General features: G+C 41.8%; 1 protein-coding gene across 2 annotated transcripts in view; it reads right to left on the bottom strand.

The window, feature by feature from the left end:
• The window catches only part of TARBP1 (TAR (HIV-1) RNA binding protein 1), a 101379-nt gene that overhangs the window by 64103 nt on the left and 13204 nt on the right, over positions 1-24072 (bottom strand). For both annotated transcript variants that reach the window (XM_039532625.1, XM_039532626.1), the window contains exons 5-9: positions 23298-23350; positions 20273-20370; positions 12565-12700; positions 5184-5280; positions 2849-2938 (exon numbers count right to left, since the gene is read on the bottom strand). In XM_039532625.1, coding sequence (XP_039388559.1) covers positions 2849-2938; positions 5184-5280; positions 12565-12700; positions 20273-20370; positions 23298-23350 — 474 coding nt within the window. The remainder of the gene's footprint in view (positions 1-2848; positions 2939-5183; positions 5281-12564; positions 12701-20272; positions 20371-23297; positions 23351-24072) is intronic.

Here is a 24072-nt window from a genome sequence, read left to right as displayed (position 1 = left end):
TTGCTGGATAAAGTGTATGAAAGAGAAATTGAGCAGTGGGCAAAAGGTCTAGAGGGTGAAATTGTTAACCTGAGTCTTGATGGGTGGAGCAATGTCCTGTTGTATGTGCTTGTGTGACAACAGATGAAGGGAATGTCTTCCTTACAGAAACGATCGATACATCAGGAAATGCACACACAGCAGAATACCTACAACAAGTAGCAGTAAAAGCTATAACAAACTATGAAAAAAAATTCAAATGTCTAGTACGCAGCTTGGTCACAGACAATGCTACAAATGTATCCAAGATGAGAAGAAATGATTTAGAAGAGAGTCCCAAGCTAATAACATACAGTTGCAGTGCTCATCTGCTGCACCTCCTAGCCAAAGACTTCAGTGTTCCAGAAATAAAGGCTAATGTTGTTGAAATTGCAAAATACTTTCATAACAGCCACTTTGCAGCAGCTGCTCTGAAAAATGTGGGAGGAACCAAGCTAATTCTCCCACCAGATGTGTGATGGAACTCAGTAGTGGATTGTTTTGAGCACTATATCAAGAACTGGCCTAATCTGGTGACAGATTCATGAAAAAATAGATGGCACTGTCATAGCCAAAGTTCTCTACATTGGGTTTAAGAGAAATGTTGAACACATGCTGAGTACCCTGAAGCCTATTTCTGTAGCCTTGAACAAAATGCAGGGAAACTGCTGTTTTATTGTTGACGCTGTTGAAATTTCGAAGGAACCGAGTAAGATTTTAAAAAGAGAAATATGCAGTGACAAAGTTAAATTACAAGTATTAAAAAATGAATGGGACAAGCACTATCTCCAGATCATTTTCTTACAAATATTCTCAATACTCGGTACCAGGGTCAAACTGCAGAAGAACTGCAGAAGAAGAGAAGTTGGCTATGACATGGACATCCAGCAATCATCCCTCCATAATGCCAACTACAATAAACTTCAGAGGTCAGGGTGAACCATTCAAGAAATACATGTTTGCTGATGATGTTTTAAAGAAAGTCACACCAGTGAACTGGTGGAAGTCACTTAAGCACTTGGATTCAGAGACTGTTGAAGTGATAATCTCACTTTTAACAGCAGTAGCTTCTTCTGCCAGTATAGAAAGTAAATTTTCTTCCTTTAGACTAATTCATTCCAAATTGAGAAATCGTTTGGGACCTGAAAAAGCAGGAAAGCTTGTTTTTCTTTTCCAGATTATGAACAAACAGGAAAATGAATGTGAAGATGACCTGAGTTAGCTGCAGAAGTCAATATTTTAAGTTTCTCATGTTGACCTGGCTGACATATTAAAAAAAATAATTAAATATACTATTTCATGTAACTATTTTAGTTAAAAACAAATTTTAACAAAAACAAGCCTGATTTTAAAAAACTTTAATGTTTAACTAAATTTGAAAATTCATATGCTTGATTTGTCAAAATATTATATGTTTGCTGTTGAAGAAAAAAATCCAGAATACATAACATTGTTTTAGTTAAATAAAACAATTTAAATGTCTGTCTGGTGATGTTCTCCTCCTGATACAGCATGGCAAGAAAATCCTCCAAATATTAGTGATTAACCTGTTGAATTGGAGATAGTTCACCTCCCAATGACTTCGTAAATATCTGCTTCAATTACCTTTGGTAAATGAAATAACCAAACAATCATTCATTTTCTGATATAGCTATAAAAGTAATCTGAAAAGTTTTCAAAATAAATCACTTAAAAAATGTATAGTGTGTACCTTCTAAAAATGAAACCTACATCTATCTCTGAGTTGTGAAGAATATGTATTAAGGTTATAACAACCAACACGAATGCACTTCTATGTAGAAATCCATGATTAAATCGAGTCTTCCTGACTAGTGATTTAAATCATGATTTAAATCAAATCCACCCTGGCGCTAACTTTGTAATTTCTGAAAAACAGCAAGTAGGGGAAAAAAGTGAGAGAGGAAAGTACATAAAATGAAGAAAAGAAAAAACATATAATACAGGAATAACTGCTTGAAGGGCAGCAGCTGAGGATATTACATCCATCTTGTATCGTTAATAAAAGCAGAGGGAGATGCCCAACTCGTGGCTCTGAATATCTCATAAGAAGTCCTGCTTCACTTTCTCTCCATGAAGTTACCATTGATCTAATGCAGTGAGCATAGATCTCCGACGGAAAAGATTACAGACACCAGTACAGGCTCCCCAAACTGTTACCTTAACTCCCAAGGGAATTGCAAGGGAGAAAGCAGGCTGGCAATGTGGATGCCTGGAAGTCTCTTATAGAACAAGCATTTGGGCACCAAAAGTGTGCATGAAAGAACTGATTCTGATTTGCACTACGATAGGGCTAAACACAAAAGTTATCAATTAGCTCATGTTCTCTCTCTGGAGAATGCGGTGGCAAAGCAGAGCATACAAGTCCGGTACGAGCTCAGCTCCAGCTCTTATGCTGCTTTGAAGTGCAACAGAAGCTCTGCCCTCAGGAGAAAGCTGCTCTTGTGCAGAATTCAGGTGCTCTGCAGGAGAAAAGAAAAAAACAACCTTCCCCTTCTTCCTTACTGTCTCACACAATGGAGGTGCATATTAACATCTTCTGACTAATTACCTGCTGGATAGCAGGTTGAGGGTTAAAAGTAATCCCCTCCTTAGTGTTACATGTTACAAGGTACAGATACAAAGCACAAATCAATTACCGCTCAGTGCCAGAAGCACCAGATGTGCCAGTGCAAAAGGGACTGAAAATTAGTTCACATGCATAAAGTATTAGAGAATTAAAACATTAGCTATAACTAATACCAATAGATCAGAACAGTCTATTACAGCACATTTTGATTAACACAAAACCAGCAACAGTTTCAATTCTCACCTCCATCCATAGTATAGTCCCTCTGCTTAAGGACTCCTCTGGTCTAAGAGACATGAGAAAACTTGAAATCTCTGGAAGTGATACTTTCTCCTAAAGACATTATTTAAGGTTCATTAGTCCCCAACACACACACACACACGTAATATTTTAGTGTGAAACTGAGAAGAGTTTATTTTCTTACTGAAACATTTGCCAGATGAAAGCAATCTTTTCCCTCCCACCCCCAATTTATTACCACAGGGATGTGAACTTTCCAGAAATATTCATTTTTGCCTTTTTTCAGGACACACACACACTGTTCATTTTCCTACAGTCTGATGTACCCATATAGAGATTTACACTGAAGGTGAATGAATGGCTTGAAGCGAGATATTCACTGATGGCTTTTTTTTTTATTATTATTATTAAAGTGAGGGGCAGGGTGTGTAAATGGACAACCTTAGTTATATTTATTTTAGATATTTAGAAGCCCCTGACTAATTTTTCTGTTTCTGCCTTTTCACAGGAAGCCCTGCTCAGGTCAGTTCATGGTCAGCCACAGCAAAATCTGAGACAGCAAAGAGAAAAGGTAAGCAGCTGTATTAGCAGACAAAAGAAAATGGGGTGGAGAATACAAAAGAGAACCTTTCATGTGGCTGTCAGGCATAAGCAAGAGTACTGTGCACTCCCCTTTCATTCAGTCACATAGACACCTCCATTCTCGCTGATGATCAGATGACATGCTTAACGCAACTACAGCAATTGCTTATGTGGAAATACATTAGGAAAGAAAGTAATTTTAGATTATTCTAAAAGAGATTTAGCAGATTAAAAAAAAAAAGAGCCAGCAACTATATGATAGCAAGTTCTCCAAATACCACTGGTTGGGAATTGCTACTTTGCAAGATATTATTATTAACCTACCACCGTACCTGTTAGGTGATAAGCAAACAACAATGCATTAGTATTATTGATTAGTAGTAGTCTTCATACATTGTCCTAGCAAGAAGACATGCCCTACCCCAAAGAGTTTATAATCTAAGAAAGCCAGAAACACGTGAATGGAGGGAAAGAGGAATACAATCAAATTATGTATTTATATCATGTAGGTTTTATATACATTATATATACCAGGGTCATTTTTTTAAAGTAAAACATATAAATTGAACTCCATCACGCCATCAGCCTATCCACTGTTAGATGGCCAATGTCTTGTAGGCTTCACAAAGAAAACAAGGCCTGAGGAGAGGGCTTTGTAGATCAGTTCAAGGAGAACACACACATTGCTGGTATAAATGAAAAAAGGCAGAGAAACATTTATCAGAGGGTGAACAACAGGCAGTCAGGACTAGCATCACTTGATGGAAGAGGCAGGAAGATAATGCTATCAGAGACAAGAGCAGGTAAGGAACAGGAGAAGAGTCTTGAAGGTGAGGAGAAGCTGTTACTACTTATATGTGGATTTCTTTTAAGTTTAACATTAACTCTGGATTTCCTGGGTTTCTATTGCCCCCCCTTTTGGGGGGGGGCGGGAGAAAGCAACAATTACAACATAGCTGTAATACTTTTACCCTTAAATTACTGATATGTATTCAGCCTTAACTGCAGTTAAATATAGTTTTTATCCAGGAATTCTACTGAATTACATCAATCGAGATAAAAACATGATCCTTGTTTGAGGTCAAGTTTGAAGTTTAAGAAAGTTTTCTGAGCTATCCAAAGCATCAAAATCATTTGAAAATTTTTGAACCAGATTTTATAGCTTAAAAGTGCCCAGATAAACTCTTGTGATGTTATAGGGGAGAAAGGGAGGAAAGATTTCCTTCTGGTTCAACACTGAGCATGAAAAATTTCAGTCCCATAAAATAATTTGAGAATTAGACAACTTATATTCAACATTCTAAAATTAAAGTGATATTTTAACCTGACTATAAAGTCAACACGCTAACATTATAAATATCATTTTAAAATCTTTTATGTCATTTTGAAAGTCTCTTTAATATTAAATTTTAATTGTTAAATAACTGCTTTTATAGCACCCAGCACAACAGGATCCTGGATCCATGACTAGGGATTCTAGGCATTTCAGTAATACAAATATCATCATCAATAAAGTACTGCAAATGAAATGCTGAACAAAAAGGATCAAGTTGTTTCATATGAAAAATAAAGTTAAAAGAATTATCAGTATTAGCATACAGACCTACATCACTCAAGCACATTTTTTAAATGGACATTGCCAAAACTACAAATTCAGTAAAATCAGCAGCTCAAGTTGTATTTGGCAGCACTTACATATTGCATTATCATCTCTGAAAAAATAAAACATTACACTAGAAAAAAAAGAGAAACTTACCACATCTGTCAAATGCATAGCTGTTTGGAGAAGAAAACACTGAGCAGCTCCCCGCAACAAAATTTGATGTGTGATCATAGTGCACTGCAGGACATCTCTGCAAATGGATAAATATGTACCTTAAATTATAAACAGATTAAGTAGCTCTTAAAATACGTATTTACCAACTATATTTTAACTGTAGTGATCAATATATTTAGAATGCAGGAGCACTCAGAATGTGCGCTGCACTTTCTAAATATACAAGATGATATAATTCCTGCCCTGAAGAGCATACAATTGAAAACAAGTTGGGTTCTGATTCTAAATAAACACAAAAAACTTTTGTTCAGTGACAATTAAGGTTGCAACTCAAAATCTGAAAAGCATGGAAATGAAAGGGTAAAGGAAGTCTCTATTCCATGTCACATTCACATTGCCTACAACACTGTTGGTAAAACACTCCAACAATTCAGAAGACTTTAATTCACTTATCTCTAACAGATATTGAAAAGCAATACGTATCCAGGAGTTCATTAAATTCTCACTCTATCACAAAACCTTAACAGTGATCGCAGATGCTCCTGTATCACCAGATTGGCACATCTGCCTGTCATACATTCCATGCATTTGGGAAATTACTCCCATAACATTGCTGAGGTCATCGATAAGATTTTGTGCTAGAATTCAAAGTCGATTATGTTGGGATAAGCATTGCTTTTCAGTACCTGTTGGAGACCGAAGCAAAAGCCTTACAGATTGATGGAGTGTATTATTAAGTGTTATAGGCAATGTGAATGCCAGATACTTTTCCCTTAGTTTTTCATTTTCATGTGTTTCAGATTTTGAGTTGGTTGAGTGTCCTGACACAAAACTCTAACCGTCACTAAACTACATTTTTTGTGTTATTTCCTAGTTCTTTTTATACAAAGTTGGTGTACCTCAGTGGGTAGGTTCCAGGATCAAGCAAGGAAGAGGAGCTGACAAATGACTGAAATGTATTTTGACACATATCTTGACTAACCGCAGTTCCTGCACCAAGTGAGTAACCTCTTCTTCTTTGAGTAGTGTCCCTATGGGTGTGCCACTTCAGATTACTTCCAAGCAATATCCCTAGATGAAAGAGGGAGCTTTGGAACAGTCCAGAACTGAAGACAGTACTGTAGAACCAAGTGCTGCTGAGCGTGTGTATGAGAGAGTAATGTTTCAAAAACGTATGTACTGAAGCCCATATAGTAGCTCTGCATACTTTAGATACAGGTACATTCTTTGTTAATGCCGCAGATAGTGCCTACAATCTAGCTGAATGTGCTATCACCCTTTGGAGGAGAATGAACACCCGCATCATCATAACAAATGATAATACATCCAGATATCCATCCTGACAGTCTCTGAGTAGAGCTCAAGGACCATGCAGATCTTCCCGTGAAGGAAATGAAGAGCCTAGGTGACTTCCTAAATTGCTTGGCCCTATCTAAGTAGAAGATCAATGCCCTTCTAGCATCTAGGTTTATGTAAACTGGATTCCTGTAGAGAACTATGTGGCTTTGGGAATAACATTGGTAGATGAATGGATTGATTAAGGTGGAATTCCGATATAACCTTAGGTGAGAATTTAGGGTGTGGATGTAGAGACCTTATCCTTAAAGAACATCGGAGAGGTGGGGAGAACTGCCATCCAGGCTCCAATCTGCCTGACCCTATGGGCCAACGTAATAGCTACTAAAAATGCTGTCTTCATAGATAAATGCAACAGAGAACAGGCTGCCATTGGTTTGGTCTCGAAAGGTAACTGAGTACCAGGTTGAGATCCCAGGTCGGGGTAGGGTCTCTAATCTGCGAGTTGTCACTTCTCTGACCCTTAATAAACTTAGACGAAACCAGATGAGCAAATATGAAGAAACCATCTACCAGAGAATGAACGGCTGATATTGCCGTTAAATGGACCTTAACAGAACTGATAACCCAAATCTCCATAGATCCAAAAGACAATCCAGGATGACTGAAAGTAGCACCAAATCAGGCAGGAGGGAGTGACAACACCACTAATAGAAGAATCTCTTCTATTACTGCAGGTTGATCTCTTTCTACTAACACTTGTACTTCCATAGAGCAGGAGGATTCTAACCACGTGAACTATCGGAGGAGCCATGCCCTGAGGTGGAGAACCACTGGTTGGGATGAAGCACAAAACCCGCATCCTGTGACAGGTGATGAGGAATGGTTGGGAGCCTGAACGAGAGCTGACACATACATTTAGAAGGTAAAGGTGCCAACCGTCTCTCAGCCAGGTCGCACTATAAGGATAATTCCAGCTGTGCCCTGTCTGATCTTGTTCATCACTCTCAGTATCAGCGGCATTGGAGAAACGCATAGAAGAGACCCCTCTTCCAAGATAGAAGAAAGGCATCTCCCAAGGACTGGTGGCCCAGACCCCCTCTTGAGCAGAAAAGAAGACACTTCCACATCCTGGAGGTGGTGAAGACATCCACTTCTGGCAGTCCCCATTTTTGCAATATGCTGTGGAGAACTTGGGTTCTAGATCCCATTCGTAATCCTGTGAGAAGTGTATGCTGAGGAAATTGGCTATGATGGTCTGAATACCTGACAGGTAGGCCACTGAAATTTGGATTTAATGAACTATGCACCAATTCCATAATTTCATGGCTTCAGCACACACGGAGGGGGATCTTGCTTGTTGATATAGAATGCATGACCTTGATTGATTTGCCTGTGATTAACGGTAGGAAATCAAAGCAAGAATTCCCGACAGTCCTATTCTCTAACAGACTGACGTGGAGACTGGTTTCTTGAGTTCTCCATTTGCCCTGAGTCGTGAGGGTATGGAGATGGGCTCCCCATCCAAATAGTGATAAATCTGTTGTTAAAGTCACTGATGGGGCTGCACTACAGAAAGGAATGCCTGCACAGACGCTAAGTTGATCCTCCCATAGTCTAAGGAGTTCCTCACATGGTAAAGGAACTGTCACCTGTTTGCCCAAGGTGTCTTTGACTGGAGAACAGGTCATTCTGGGCCAACCCTGGAGGCAGTGGAGACACAGCTTTGTGTGATCGGTCACAAAGGTGCAAGCTGCAATGTGTCCCAGCTACTGAAGACAGTTCCACATAGGTGATACGTAGGGGAGCATGCGGAGGTTAAGTGCCCCACCCCCAGATTTCTGCTTGGCCTGCCAGGGTGCAAGGAGGGGGCCCTGTCCTCCGCTGCACCTGCCCCCTAGCATGCTCAGCCCCTGTCCCTGACAGCCAGGCCCGGGCAGGGAGCAGAAGGGGTGGGACCAGCCACTTCTCACACCGGCTGCTCCAGGTCAATGCTCAGGGGAGCAGCTTCCTGAGAGAGAGCCTGGCTGGGGCGGTGGTGGCAGCAGAAGGCCGCCCTCTGCCCCAGCCCAGTTGCCAGGGATAGGGGCCGAGTGAACTGGAAACCAGCGATCTGGAAAACTGTTCTTGATGGGCAACCCAGGGGTCCCAGTATGGTCATTGGTAGGGCCTGTAGTACAGAAGTGGGGATGGCATGCAGGGTTGGTTCCACCACCCTCAATAATGAGTCCAATCTTCCCTATGACTTTCAAAGAACGTGTTTCTGAAGGAATATGTTAGAGAACCATGAACAGAAATAGAGGAGACTGCCTGGAAGTCACTTTCATCCTCCTCCATCTCATTGAATGGAAAAGAATACGTAGAAAATGGTAGAGTCCTGTGGTCCAGATGACAGCAGTCTAGAGATCTGGATCTTAGTACCAAGAGATTCTCAGTACCCACCAGGAGCAGGGACTCTGGTTCATCTGTTATTGAGAAGTCTTTAATATATCTGAACTCCTGTGGTACTGATGCAGTATTCAAGGCCACAGTCACTGAAGCTGATGGTTGATGTACTGAAGTAGATGCCGATGGTGTCTAGCATCGCTGCTTGCTCAATGCTGAGGATGCCACATGCATGGGTTCTGACAGCTATCCTGAACATGGTGGTGCCAGTCACAAGTGTCTATGCTTCCCCTCCTTGCTGACAGAAGGTACCCAGGCCCTACTGGAGCCATGTCTCTCCTTCATGGTCTGGGACTTTACAGTCCCACTAGTACTGGAGAAGGAGTCCTTCAACTCAATAGTACCAAGTAAAGAGGTTGAAGCTTCAGAGATTGTGGATCTCACCTGGACCTTTTGGAGCTCCCTCCTTAAGCCAACTCTTTCTGGAAGCCTTCCCCATCTGTGTGGGGGGGGGCACACAGGGGTTGTGGGGGGTGTCTCCCGACCTAACTCAGAAGCTGGCCAAAGGGAGTGTTCCATCATTAGCAGTCTGCTTTTAATCTCCCTGTTTTTCCTTGCCCTGGACTTGAGGGCCAGGCAAAAGTTGAACTACTGGGAGAAGTGGAACTCCCCCAAGCAATGGACACACTTTAAGACCATCACTCACAAGTACAGGAGAGACATCATTTGAAACCTGGAGAGCCAGGCATTCCCTGCCACAAAAAAACAAACCTACCAAAAAACCTCTCTCTGAGGGGAAAGAGGAGTAAAACAATCCTCTCACTACTTATCTAACTGTAACTATTCTAACAACTAACTATAAAAACTATTTTACCCACTATAGAAATAATAGAAAAATCAATGCATGCTCAAGGCGGACATACTACGGCTCCAACTCAGGCCGAAGCAGTTGAGAAGGAACTGAGGGTGGTTTGCCCACATATTCCTATATAGCCTTGGTATCTGGCACAAGGAGGCATAGGGCACACATGCAGGCTGGATGGACACTAACTGAAAATCTCCAATCAAGAGATTTTGTGTGGCTCACGCGCACCTGAAGTGGAGCAACCTTAGGGACACTATTTGAAGAATCCAGGATTCTATCGCTGACTCTGGGAGAAGCATGAAGCTGAGCGGTTAGAACCTGAATGTGATTTGATTATCCTATCTGAAAGGCAATGCAGCCAAATAGCTAAAATCTGGGTCTACCACATTAGAATCCTATTTCTGCTATTAACTTGTTTGCCTAATGCAGTGGCAGCTCTTAATCGTCTACATTCTAGGATCCACATTCATGCCTTTGGTCAACAGTAAGAGCGGGGACCTGTATGAGGCTCATGGTTGTCTCTTGCCCAGCTCACAGAATTTCTTCTAGGTTACAGGGGTATCTGGTGGGTGGATAGGCTGATTGACCTTCCTCTGTCTCTCTCACCCATCGACAGATGATTTCATCAGAATGGATGTATTACATCATCAGTGCTAAATATGGTGGGTTCATCTTGGTGCATTTCTTTTTCCATTTATGGAGGAAAAAGTGAAAAGTCATGACAAACACAAGCACTATGTATTTGTAATTGATACTGTATTAATCAGCACATACGGAACAGCACATGGAGCAAAGCAAAGAGCCCAATCTCTTAGATGTCCTGCAAAAGAGAATCCAAGAAAGATGAAACAATCCATTGAAAAACTTCAAAAAGGGAATTATTTTGGAATTATTCTTCTCTCTGAATCAACCCAATTTTCAAACCAACATGAAAAATTCAAATTGTACTCAAAATTTACAATCTAGGTTTTGGCCATGTTAATAAAAGTTTAAAGTGCTTGTTGAAATGAAAACCGATTTAACCTTTTAACTATAAATTCATGACCAATGCCTCCATAATTATGGCAACATTACATTATCATTGAGTACTGCAAAAGAACCTTCTACCGTTAAACACATAGGTTATAGGCACTATCACCCACTGAAGAGCTCTCCAATTAAATTAAGTTTTCCCTAAAAACTAAAAATTGCAGTCTATGAGTTAATTCACCCCCACTGGGTGGGTAAGAGTTGGAGTGCAAATTGTATCGCCTCTAAGCAAGCAGAGACAGCTTTACCCAAATTGGGGAATTCAACCCTAAAAGAGAGTAAGCACCATTTCAAATATTGCTTTCACTTGGAAGTTCACCAGAGGAGAGTAGCTTTACATTCCAGAGGGTTCTCTACAACATCCTTAGTGGCAAAGGAAGCCAGGAAATGCACTGAATTAGCACATCATTCTTGTGCCCTGACCATAACCCCGTCCCAGCCAGCGTCATGTGCTATGTGGGTTGTGGTAATTAGCTGCAAAAATGGTGCTGTGTCAGGGCTTACAAAAGGGTTGGGCGTGCTGCCAATACCTCTCAAGGCAGACTTTCTGCCACTAGAGCTTGGCAGATCCATTCGGGAACCAACCAAGACCAACATGGGAGAAAAATCTGCCACAAGTTTCAGAGTTTGTCCCTCACATTCACTTTAAATGTGCTCTTTAATCGGAATGCTGTTGACTACACCTGTTTAATGCTGCTTAATTTACTACTGTGCTTATATTCTTAGATACTAGGAATATGCAAAAGAGCTTGCTTAACGAAGATGTCTCTTTACTGAGTCAAAGCCTCTGAAGAACACGAAAATTTGTATTAGTAAATATGCCGTGTAGTCATACCCATGTTGCTCCCAGAATATTAGAGAGACCAGGTGTATAAGGAAATATCTTTTATTGGACCAACTTCTGTTGGTAAGAGAGACAAGCTTTAGAGTTTTCACAGAGCTCTTCTTCAGGTCTGGGGAACTAAGGCATGTCAACACTAGCACTACCCGCAAAATGTTTGTTGCTTAGGGGTGTGAGGAAAAAAACACTCACCTCAAGCGACATAGTTCTGCCAGCATAAACACCAGTCAACACACTCTCCTGTCAACATAGCTACCGCCATTGGTTGAGCTGATTTTATTATGTCGACAGGAGAGCTCTCTCACATCAGTGTAACACAGCTACTTGAGCAATCTTATGTGTCGGTACAGCTGTGCCACTGTAAGCTTGTAAATGTAGACACGGCCTAACTCAAAGTATCACTGCTAAATACAAGATTTGAACTGATTGTGTGACATAAGCAGTTAACACATTTCAAGGGACCATTCAAGGTGAAATGCCCCATTAAACACCTCTCCAGACACAGGGAGGAAAGGAAGAGTGGAGGGAGCAGCAGCTGGGAGAGGTTGTCAGTGGGTTCAAACTGTTGTAATAAGGTATAAATCCAGTGTTTCTATTCAGTCCATGATTTTTAGTGTCTAGTACAGCTACGAATTTAAGCTCCCAGGCTCATCTTTTGAAAGTGTTGTGCAGATTTCCTTTGAGGATAAGGACTGATAGGTCAGACAGAGTGATCGCTTTGTGAAAAGTGAAAGCTTTTCTATTGGACCATAGTAGAAGAGAGTGGGGAAGGATAGAGAAAACAGTTTCTTTACAAGTTTAAGCTTTCAGTCTTTCTACTACACTTGATTATTTATATTTTCCCAAAAAGAGTCAGACTCTGCTGTGCATTCCCCAGAATTGTTTTATTAGTCTCCCAGAACCTGTGCATAAGTAAGGGACATAAAGCCACTGAAGTGTGTTACCTTAGAGCATGAAGTCCTTCTGTACCCAATGTTTTACATGATGGGATACATGCCAGTGCCATAGACAGAAACAAAATAGGAACAGCACTCCAGTGCCTACTTGTCATCTTCTGAATAAACTTTAACAGGAAACTACCTTTAAATAAGAGCAACCAGAAAAAAAATTATTTTGTAGGTCAGCTGAAATACTACAATATTGAAACTACTCTATTTTGAAAGAACGTCTTAACTGATAAAGTAACATTTTCAATGAAAAATTCCATTTTGTATAGCCAGAATCCATTTCTTGTTGTTTTGAAACCATTTAAATGATGTAAAGTATCAGAGAGGTAGCCGTGTGAGTCTGGATCTGTAAAAGCAGCAAAGAGTCCTGTGGCACCTTATAGACTAACAGACGTTTTGGAGCATGAGCTTTCGTGGGTGACATGCATCCGACAAAGTGGGTATTCACCCACGAAAGCTCAGGCTCCATTACCTCTGTTAGTCTGTAAGGTGCCACAGGACTCTTTGCTGCTTTTAAATGATGTAGGTGCAGAGAGAGGGAAAGAGTGGGTAATTTCTGATGAAGATTCAGGGTCTACACTGCTTGAGCAAGAAAGCCAAAATCAAGCTCTTAAATAGCAAAGATTGTCTACTACTATTTAGTTTCAATTTTAATATTTAATTTGGTTTTAAATTATCTATTTTATAATGGTTTTCAGTTGTATATTTTAACTGATTTGCAGTGCTACAAACACTTGCACAGAAAGGACAGTAGCTTTTCAAGAAAACTGAACTGCAGAAGCACAAGTGTAAGATACTTTATTTTAAATAAATACTTTTCCATCTACAGTTACTGAAATACAACTTTCTAGAAAAGCTTATTGACTGTCCATTACTTCTCTTTTAACTATGTTACTGTGCTACAGGAAATTCAGTATTTAATTTTTTTAAATGAAAGAATAAAAACTAGAGAAAACAAAATGGACCGCTTAACCGCTGAAAGATAAATTATTTTCTAAAAATACTACATTTTGGCCCTTCCTCCTACCTCCCGTTTTCTTCCTCATTTGCTTTCTTTCCTCCCTCTTATCTCTTTTCCCTACCTCCTTTTTCCTCCCAACAGGTCAGCAAGGCTCCTCCTTCTCCTGAAAATATCTGCCATACATTTGTAACACTGTTTCAAAACTGAATTGGGAAAAAAAGATTTACCACGTGCAAGCAAACAAGAGAAACTAAAAACTCTAATATACAATGCTTATTGTGGAGACGAGACCCAATGGACGGTAGGAAGGGACTTGGAGTAAGAGAAATGGCTCAATCCTAGGTTCTGATTTTAAAATGTGATCTGTGTGATCCAAGAGCGAGATTGGGGCCCATCTCACTGAAATCAGTGAAAATGATCTTGAAGTCACTGGAAGCATTTGCCATTTACTTCAATAGAAGGACTGAGCATGAATCATAAAATCATAAAAATGCAAGGCTAGAACAGAGCTGAAGAGGAGGAAAGTTCGTCAGTGGGTTCTTAAGCATTTTTAAAGTATTTTTTCTTTTGTTTGCTTTTGATTTATTTCGCCCTTCTCTTTCGTATAAACTTCTGACATTTTTGGTTCCTGCTAAAGGAAACAAGAGGCTGAAGCGCTGTCTGTATTGCTGGAAAACAGTTTGAAAATTCTGAACCCAAAACCACACAGAGCAAAAGGATTATCACGGAGAGAATTGCATGTTTGAAGTACTGTCACTGAAAAATAACTCTACAGTAACTATACAAATCCCTGCATTATGATTGCCCACTAAGACTAATCCAGAATCATATACTGCATAGCTGAGAAATAACCATATGATGTGTACACAGATCAGACACTTAGGACCAAAATTCCATCACTGAGAGGGAAGGGGAAGTTATTTCTCTATGGTTCTCAATGGGAATTGCTGGGTGCGGAATATTTTTATAAATCACAGAACGGGAAGGGACCTCGTCCAGTTCCCTGCTTTCATGGCAGGACTAAGTATTATCTAAACCAGAGGTTCTCAAACTGTGATCCGCAAGCTCCATTCAGGTGGTCTGCGGACAGTTCCCTCTAAGGTGCGCACCTGGGCAGTCAGACACAAGAGAATGAAGGGCCACCCACCTAATTAGGTGCCTGGACCCTGGAGAAGACGCACATGTAAGGTGAGGTGGTGGCCTTGGGGGGGGGAATACTGGGTAGGCGGGAAGAGGCAGTGGGGTCAGAAGAGGGGGTGGGGGGAATTTGGGACGTGCAGGGCTGTGGTGGCCAGAGAAAGAGGCAACTTTCCCCAGCTCCAGGGCTGCGGCTGCTGGGGAAAGAGGGCCCTCCTTCCCAGCCTCAGCTCTGTGGCTGCTTTGGTAGAGGATGGACCCCCTTCTCCTTCCCAGCCCCAGCCGGTGGCTGCCACGGCGGGGGAGAGAGGGCACATCCATCGCATTAGAAAAGTAAGACCACTGATATTAAAATATGAGTTGTGTGCTTTTATTTGTAGAACAAAAAAAGTTAATGAATACGGGTTTTTTTAATATATATTTTTATGTATTATAGGGTTTGTTTTTTTTTATTCCCTATATATATAGCGCTTTTATCCATAGCACTGTACAATAACTAGCTAATGGTACAAACATTTGGAAAGATCATTAAGTGGTCTGCCAAGACCGTCAGCAATTTTCAAGTGATCCGCAAAAAGAAAAGTTTGAGAACCAGTGATCTAGACAATCCCTGACAGATGTTTGTCTAACCTGATCTTAAAAATCTCCAATGATGGAGATTCCACAACCTCCCTAGGCAACTTAACCACCCTGACAGTTAGGGAGTTTTTCCTAATGTCCAACCTAAACTGCCCTTGCTGCAATTTAAGCCCATTGCTTCTTGTCCTATCCTCAGAGGTTAAGGAGAACAATTTTTCACCCTCCTCCTTGTAACAAACTTTTATGTACTTGAAAACTATTATGTCCCCCCTCAGTCTTCTCTTCTCCAGTTCAAACAACCCCAATTTTTTCAATCTTCCCTCATAAGTCATGTTTTCTAGACCTTTAATAATGTTTGTTGCTCTTCTCTGGACTTTCTCCAATTTGTCCACATCTTTCCTGAAATGTGGTGCCCAGAACTGGACACAATACTCCATTTGAGGCCTAATCAGCGTGGTGTCTTGCTTACAGAGGTATTGAATCTCTAGAGGTCTTCCATGGCACCAATGACAGTGATCAAGCTCTGGACTCAGACAGTACAGGAGGAGCAATGTGGACCAATACTGACATGCCCAGTGCCCACTCCAAACTGTCGGCTCCAAGAGAGGATGAGTGCCACCTCCACAAGAATACACTTAAGCTTGGCCGCTCTGTCCTTTTTTGAGCAAGGCTTATAACCTTTGCAAATGTGACATTTGTCACTAACATGGGACTCCCCCGAGTGATTAAGGCAGCAGGGGTGCAGATCGCTCACCAGCATTGGTATGCTGAATGAACAACATGATTTAATTCTGGAGATTGAGGTACAGTTCCAGTACTGCTCCCAGTACCGAAAGCTGAATCTGGCAGTCTAAGATCTAAATCTGAAACCTATAACTAGCTAATTATCTTAACTACAGATTCCCTAAACTCTATGAAACTACGCTAAGCAAAAACTAGGTATATTTTACAAAGAGAGAAGAATTTGGAACGATTGTAGCCTTACTACTGCAAGAACGATCATGGTTGGTAATAAGGACCTGAGAGGGGCCGGGGCACCTCCACCCTTTATACCTGCACACAACAGCACTGGGTGCTCAAGCCACCCTAATAGGCACTGCTGAGGGAAAAAATCTCCAGCAACCATGCATTGGGCATGCACTCACCTACAGTGGAATGGACATATGCAGTCACTCAGAGAAGTACTACTGCTCTTCCAAATTTGGTGTCTTCCCTAGTTGCCAAGTCAAAGGCATAATATTTCATGGAAGTCAATGGGTTACTCCACATTACTGCCTTGCAGTTTGAAGGGAATGGAAGGTTTCTGAGGCAGGCAATAGCTGCAGCTATGCTCTGGTGGCATATTCCTTGATATGCTGAGGGAAAGGCTCACTGGCCAACTGACAGCAGGTGGAAATGCACAGCATTTCCAGTTGGATCATGAGACTGTTCCAGAGCATGACATGCCAATATTACTGAAAGATAGACCAAGAAACCTGAATGTCCATCTGCTTCAGGAGTTGCATGCAGTCCAGGATCTTCAGTATCAGAACCTCCAGTGGGTCAAATTGTTTTGGTCTGACCAAATGGAGAATCTTTTCCACTTCGAGGAATAGGTGTTCCCGTGGACAAATCCCTGCTTTGTATGATAATTTTTTGAACCTGAAGAGAGGCATCTCTGTCAGTACTGCTAAATTAGCCAACACCCAAACAGTCAGGTGTAATGACTGTGGATCTGAGTGCACAATCTGATCTTGGCTCGAGATATGTCTGGGCAGGCTGGGAGATAAACAGGAGGTCATGCGGACATCTGCAGGAGTTTGACAGCCAAAATTGTCTCAGGAGCTATTAGGATAACTAGCTTTGTCCCTCCTGACTTTGAACATTATCTTGAGGAGACGGGAAAGTGGTGGGAAGGCATAGAGGAGTGCTCAAGACCACTGGAAGAGAAAGGTGGGCGGCAAGGAGTCTGGGTTCACACCTCTTCTGGAGCAGAACTTAGGTCATTTGGTGTTGTCCTCTGTCAATTCTATTATGAGGGTCATCCACTGGCAGAATACGATGAACTTCATAGCCCATTCATGACTAGTCACTGCATGCTTGCTTAGAAAGCCAGCAGGTCATTGCTGATCCCCAGGAGCTGTACTGCCAGTGGGGTTATCCCATGACACCCTTTCTAAAACTTGATGGCTTTCTTGTCAAAGAGAAGATGATCAGGTGCCTCCCTGTTTATAAATATAGGGCATGGGTGACAGGTTGTACATCAGAATCCAAACTGTAGAGCTCCACAGACCTGGCAGGAATGTACACAGGCTAGTCTGATGACCCTCAGCTCCAAGATGTTCATGTATAGTCTTAAGTCATTTTAAAACCAGGTACCTTGCATCTGTAGTTGGTTCAGGTAGGCACCCCAACCTGTTCCTGAAGCATCTGTGATAACAGTCGTAGTTGGGAGGAGACAGGGAATGACCCCTTTTTTATATATACACTGCGTCCATTCCCCTCTATTTGGCATTAGTGAGGCCTCATCTGGAGTACTGTGTCCAGTTTTGGGCACCACACTACAAGAAGGATGTGAAAAAAATTGGAAAGAGTCCAGCGGAGGGCAACACAAATGATTAGGGGGCTGGAGCACATGATTTATGAGGAGAGGGTGAGGGTGAAGGAACTGGGATTATTTTGTCTGCAAAAGAATTGGGGGGGGGGGATTTGATAGTTGCTTTCAACTACCTGAAAGGGGGTTCCAAAGAGGATGGATCTAGACTGTTCTCAGTGGTACCAGATGACAGAACAAGAAGTAATGGTCTCAAGTTGCAGTGGGGGAGGTTTAGGTTGGATATTAGGAAAAACTTTTTCACTAGGAGGGTGGTGAAGCACTGGAATGGGTTACCTAGGGAGGTGGTGGAATCTCCTTCCTTAGAGGTTTTTAAGGTCAGGCTTGACAAAGCCCTGGTTGGGATGATTTAGTTGGGAATTGGTCCTGCTTTGAGCAGGGGGCTGGACTAGATGACCTCCTGAGGTCCCTTCCAACCCTGATATTCTATGATTTAGTCCTCAAGTAGTATCTAGCAGGGCTGGGGGTGCTACTGTGACCCTTTGGTACCTGTGGTATCTGGACAGGGCATACATGGACCTCAACATAGCTGCATGGGCTTCAGATGAAGTCTGACAAGCAGCATACATACACACTAACATTTGGCCTCAGAGCCCCAGACATGTATGTATAATCATTGTTGGGTTTGACTTTACATTGTTTGCCATTGACTGGAGAGAGTGGAATCTCCCAGTGGGGAGGCAAGAGGGGTTGGGGGTGGCAGCCAGCTGGGAGCCCAGGAGGCAGCTGTGCTCCCAGGAAAGAATTGAGAGTTGGGGGGAGGGGGGGAAGAGAGGGGGTGGGAAGAGCCAGCATGGAACAGGGAGCTGAGAGCCCATGAAGCAGCCAGGCTCCTGGCAGGGAGCTGCGAGCAGAACTGAGAGTCTGGGCTCTCAGCTCCCTACACTGCCCCTCTTAGGTCAGCGGAAGTGCTCCTGATGAGGACGCACACCATTGACCAAAGCAGGATAGTGTGGACGTGAACCACCGCAGTAATTATCCAGTGGCTGTAAGTCGATCTAATATAGGTTTACATAAATTTTTAGTGTAGATGTACCCTAGGTATACCTAGATCATCCGTGACAGATGTTTTTCTAACCAGTTCCTAAAAATTTCCAATGATTAGGATTCCACAACTTCCCTAGCTAACCTGTTTCACTAAGGTCTGGTAGGTGTCTCAGCACTGATAACGGACCTGGTTTTGCCCTAGTCTCATGCTCAGAGGCCAGGGTCAACACCAAAGAGAACACTATCGGAGCACCAAGATTGGTTCTAGAGGAGTCTGTTGTGTCACAGGTTGCTCCCTCTCTCTGGTCCTTGACATTCTGCAGGGGATGAAGAACTTCCCTCTGAAGGCCTTGGTGTCTGTCCTTATGGGAGGACACAGATCTCCTTCTTGAGCTTCTGCCGTAGAGCTTGGAGCAGCCTCTTTCAGTGATTGACTTCAACATGGCAGTTGTTGGTACCTGATCTGACATTCTTGTTGAGGTCGGCTTCTTTCTTTGGCACTATCTTTTTTGCCTCAGCCTTACGCGATGCCTGACTGCTCAGTGGGTCACTTGATAACACTGGTTTGTTCATTAGTAGGATTTTGGAACTTGTTTCATTTATGAACTGTTCCAAAAGGTGGAGTTTCAGCCTTGTCTTGTGCAACTTGCACACGCATATTGATCAATTGTTTAGAATGTGCAATTCGCCCAGGGAACAGGGATACCTATTGTATCCAAGTATCAGAGGGAATAGTCCATTGCAGGATGGACAGGGCTTGAAGCCTGCAAGTTTCAAGTGCAACATGTAGATGAACCCTGTTAGATTGGGGGGAGGGGCTGTACATGGTGGGGGGTGTACAGAGAAGGGGCATATAGGGTCTGACCAGCAAAATTTGGTCCAGGCGGGTCACCTCAGATCATGGCAGTTGAAAACAGGAGATAAGAAATGGTTCTGAAGAAGTTAGTCTGAGCTACAAACTAGCAAGTTGGACACTCTTCCAGCTCTGTCTTGCTGGCACAGATAGTAAAAGAGAACTGAAGAGACATTAAAAGCAGCAAAGAGTCCTGTGGCACCTGCTAGACTAACAGACATATTGGAGCATGAGCATGAAGAGACGTTGCAACTGTTCTTCCTTTGATGCCCTCACATGGGAGTACAAGGGAGCACAGGGCACATGCACAGTTCCAACAGATACACATGCTCAAAAATGTGAGGTCTCATGTGCACTGGGCACATGCGCCTAACAGTGGGATCCACACTGACACGTACTCAAAGAAGAAGAAATTTTTGTATAAAAACATTTTAAAAACCAGAGATAGACAGGCTAAGGAGATTCAGTCTATGATAGTGCAGTACACTAGCAGGGAGAGAACACACTGGTAAACATGTACATTAGATACTGGAAATGGATCCATGACCCTTACTTCCCTTATCTTTCGAAAGAAAAAAAAATAATTAAAACATACTTCTTTCTTCTTCTGGAAGAAGTGTGAGGTAAGTAGACAAAAACTTCTGTAACTTCATCCCTAAAGGAGGACAAGCTCCTATCAACTGGCCTGGTGATCTGTTTGGTTAAAAACATAAAATTAACATTATGCACTTTATAAGGAGGTATCTCAAAGCCCCTTATAAAACAAATTAATCAAAAACATTACCTAATTGTCTAACTCATTAGAATGCAAACAGTCAACCAAAGTAAAGTGTTTCAGTATGAAGAATTGTTTGGGGTTTTTTTAAGTGCTTCTCATACTTTTAAAAGGTACTGAAAATGTAAATATTGAAATGGAAATACAGCAATTGCCATGCCGAATCAGAACTGTGGTCCATCTAGTCCAGTCTCCTATCTCTGACAGCACCAGATGATTCCCAGAAAGATGCAAGAAACCCTGCAGTACCAGATGTGGGATAATGCAATTGCAATGAAAGTTTCATCTTAATCATCTTAAGACCTGAAACATGAAGTTCTATAACCTTTTCAAAAGAATCAGCATTAACTATTTATAATTCTGGATATTCTTGGTATCCATATAAATGTTCAATATCTATTTCTCTACCTTTTTAAAATACGCCTATATCCACTCTTCCAGTGCTCCGAGTGCCTATCCCACATGTTAAAAATTACAAGAAAAATATCACTGTTGTTGCAGCCATGTTGATCCCAGGATATTAGAGAGACAAGGTGGGTGAAGTAATATCTTTTATTGGACCAACTTCTGTTGGTGAGAGAGACCATAAAAGATATTACCTCATCCACCTCGTCTCTCTAAGAAAAATACAGACAAAGGACTGCCCATAAATATTTCCAGCTCAACCCCAACCCTGAACAGCCTTGACAAAGAGGGGAACAAGATGGGTTTTGTAGCGTGCTCTGAAGGCAAACAAATCCTACCTCTGGCAGACCAAGTGGGGGGGAGGAGGGAGCAAGTTCCAAAACTGAGGATCTTTCACATAGAATGCACTGCCAGCAGTTCCCTCTTATTTATATTGAGGGAGATCCAGATAGAATGCCTCCGCTGATCTCAGCTGCGGCAGAATATCGTAAGAAGAGGGGCAAGCTCTCGGATAATCAGGTTCCAAACCATTTAGACTTTTTATGGGTTAAAAACAACACTTTGAATTCTACCCAGAAACATACTGAAAGTCAGCAGAGATTATGGAGATAATGTGCTCCCAACATGCAACTCCGCCTAATAAGCAAGCTACAGCATTTTGCACTACCTTCATCTTCTGAATATTCCCAATACAGCCCCATGTATGACACATTACAGCAATCTAATCTTGAAGTGACACGAAGGCATATATTTTTGTGGCAAGGGCCGCAGAAGAGAGAAACGGTCACACACTTCTTGCCAGGTGCAGAAAAACACTCTTGGCTTCAGCCCCAACCTGGGCATCCAGGAGCAGCCCAGGATCCAAAGCTACCCCCAAACTGCACGTGTTTTACAAATGGTGGTTGCATGCCCTTTATGAGTGGCACAGATGTATGTTCTACCAACTCTTCCAGCTGCTCTCCCCAACCCACCAATGCTATCTCAGGGCTGGTCTGCACTACAGAGTTAGGGTGGCTTAACTACATCGCTTAGGGCTGTGAAAAATTTCATACCCTGTGCTATGTAATTAAGCTGTAATTAAATCCCAGTGTAGACACAGCTAGGCCAACAGAAGCTGTGCCACTGTAACGTTCCTAGTGTAGACATCCTATGTCTATTCTGGTTTGAGTTTGAACAGTCAGCTAATACTTATCCAAAGTCCAGGTTCATCTAGGGCACTGGATAATTAATTCTGCTGTTCTGGCTGAGTAGGATGTGATAGAAACCTAGAGCTGGATGTCATCAGCATACCAAGTGCACTACAACCTATGTCTCCTCACCATCCATTCTAGCAGCCTCATATACACCTTGAACAAAAGAGGTCACAATAGATTCTTAGCCTTCAAGATATCCTGTAACGAAGCATTCCAAAATCTAGTTACATAGAAATTTATCAGTTTTGAATTTGCCACCTTTTGACTTCATTGACTACTCTCTTGTTCTTGTGCTATAAGACACAGAGAACAGAAGCTCCCTATCTTCACTAGTTTCATCATGTCCATGCTTATATTTTTCCTTTCTAAAATAAACAATCCCAATCTTTTCAATCTCTCTTCACATTAGAATTTTTCAATGCACTTTTTATCGCCCTCTCTGAAACCTCTACTTCTGCTGTATCCTTTCTGAGATAGCATGTAGTTCTGAAAACCCTTATTCCCAATAAGGATGTACCAGTTATTTATATAATGGTATTATGGTTTTTCATATTATTCCCCATTTGTTCCTTATGCATTCTAACACTGTTTGCTTTTTAGACTGCAGCTACACACCAAGACAAAGTCTTCATTGGGCTGTCCACAGTGATGCCAATTTTTTTTCCCTGAGTTGATACAGTTTGTTTAGAACCCTGTGAGATGTATGGTTAATTATTTTATTCCCCTTGAGTGTGCATCACTTTGCATTTATGAACACTGAATTTCACTTGACATATTGCACATTCATCTAGATGGGTCCATTCCTTCTGCATTTCCTCCAGGCCTTCTCTAGATTTGATTAAGCTAAATAACTTTCTGTCTTCTGTAAATTTTGCTACCTGACTGCTTGCTCATCCCTCTTTCCAGACCATTAATAAATACAGTAAACAATATCAGACTTAATAAAGAACCTAGAGGCATCCCACTATTAAACTTCTGCAGAGGATGAAAACTGACCATTTATTCATATGCTTTGTTCCTGTCTCTAAGCCAGTTTTTGATCCATGACAATTTTTTGCCTCTCACTCATGACAAAGTAAGTTTCTTTAGAAGCTTCTTGTCAAAGGCCTTTTAAAAGTCTAAAAAATTATGTCAACTGTGCTCTCCATGCTTGACTGACATGTTTAAAGTGATATAAACCGATATCTCCCATCAAATGTAACGGCCCATTGCTCAATAATTACTAAACTAAATAATCAACGGTTTACCTGCCATAGAGAGAACTTTCTGAAAGTGCATCCATGAATGGTCCAATAATAAACTGGAGAGAGAAAAATTAAATTTACATTAAAACCAATCATGAAATTTTATACATGCACTAACTAGATTTATTTTACTTGTGACAAACAAGATAGAGGAAGGATTCCTACTAATGAGAGAGACTTTTATCATTACTAACCTACAGCAGCAGGGGATTAAGCAATGAGCTTTGTACAGTCAGTCATTTTTGCTAGAACACCACCACTAAAAGAGCGGCAGTTTGCCTATTTGGTATAGAAGTTGGGCTACTGAGGAGAGGATGTAACCCGATTCAAGGAACAAGAAAGGCATTAATATTAGTTGCACATGGAAGTTGAAAGGAGGAAGAAAGTGAGTCTTCACTGATCACTAGTAAAAATGTTAAGTAAAAACAATCAACTTTAAAAAAAAAAATCAAGATAAAAACTGTTCCCCACTACTGTTCATAAGTAGGGCCCTACCAAATTCACGGCCATGAAAAATGCATCACGGGCTGTGAAATGTCATCTCCCCCGTGAAATCTGGCTATAGGGGAGACAAGATTTCACAGAGTTGGGCAGCTGGAGAGCAGCGGCTGCTGGCCGAGAGCCCAGCTCTGCAGGCAGCACTGCCACAAGCAGCAGCGCTTTACTTCTGCGCTGTTGCTGGCGGTGGCGCTGCCTTTAGAGCGGGGCACCCGGCCAGCAGCTACCCTCCATCTGCCCAGCTCTTAATGCAGCAGCACAGAAGTAAGGGTGGCAATAC

This window comes from Mauremys reevesii, linkage group 3, assembly GCF_016161935.1.
Source record: "Mauremys reevesii isolate NIE-2019 linkage group 3, ASM1616193v1, whole genome shotgun sequence".
Classification (NCBI taxonomy): Eukaryota; Metazoa; Chordata; order Testudines; family Geoemydidae; genus Mauremys; species Mauremys reevesii.
Note: the sequence above shows the minus strand (reverse complement) of the source record. Positions and strands in the feature narration are given on the sequence as shown.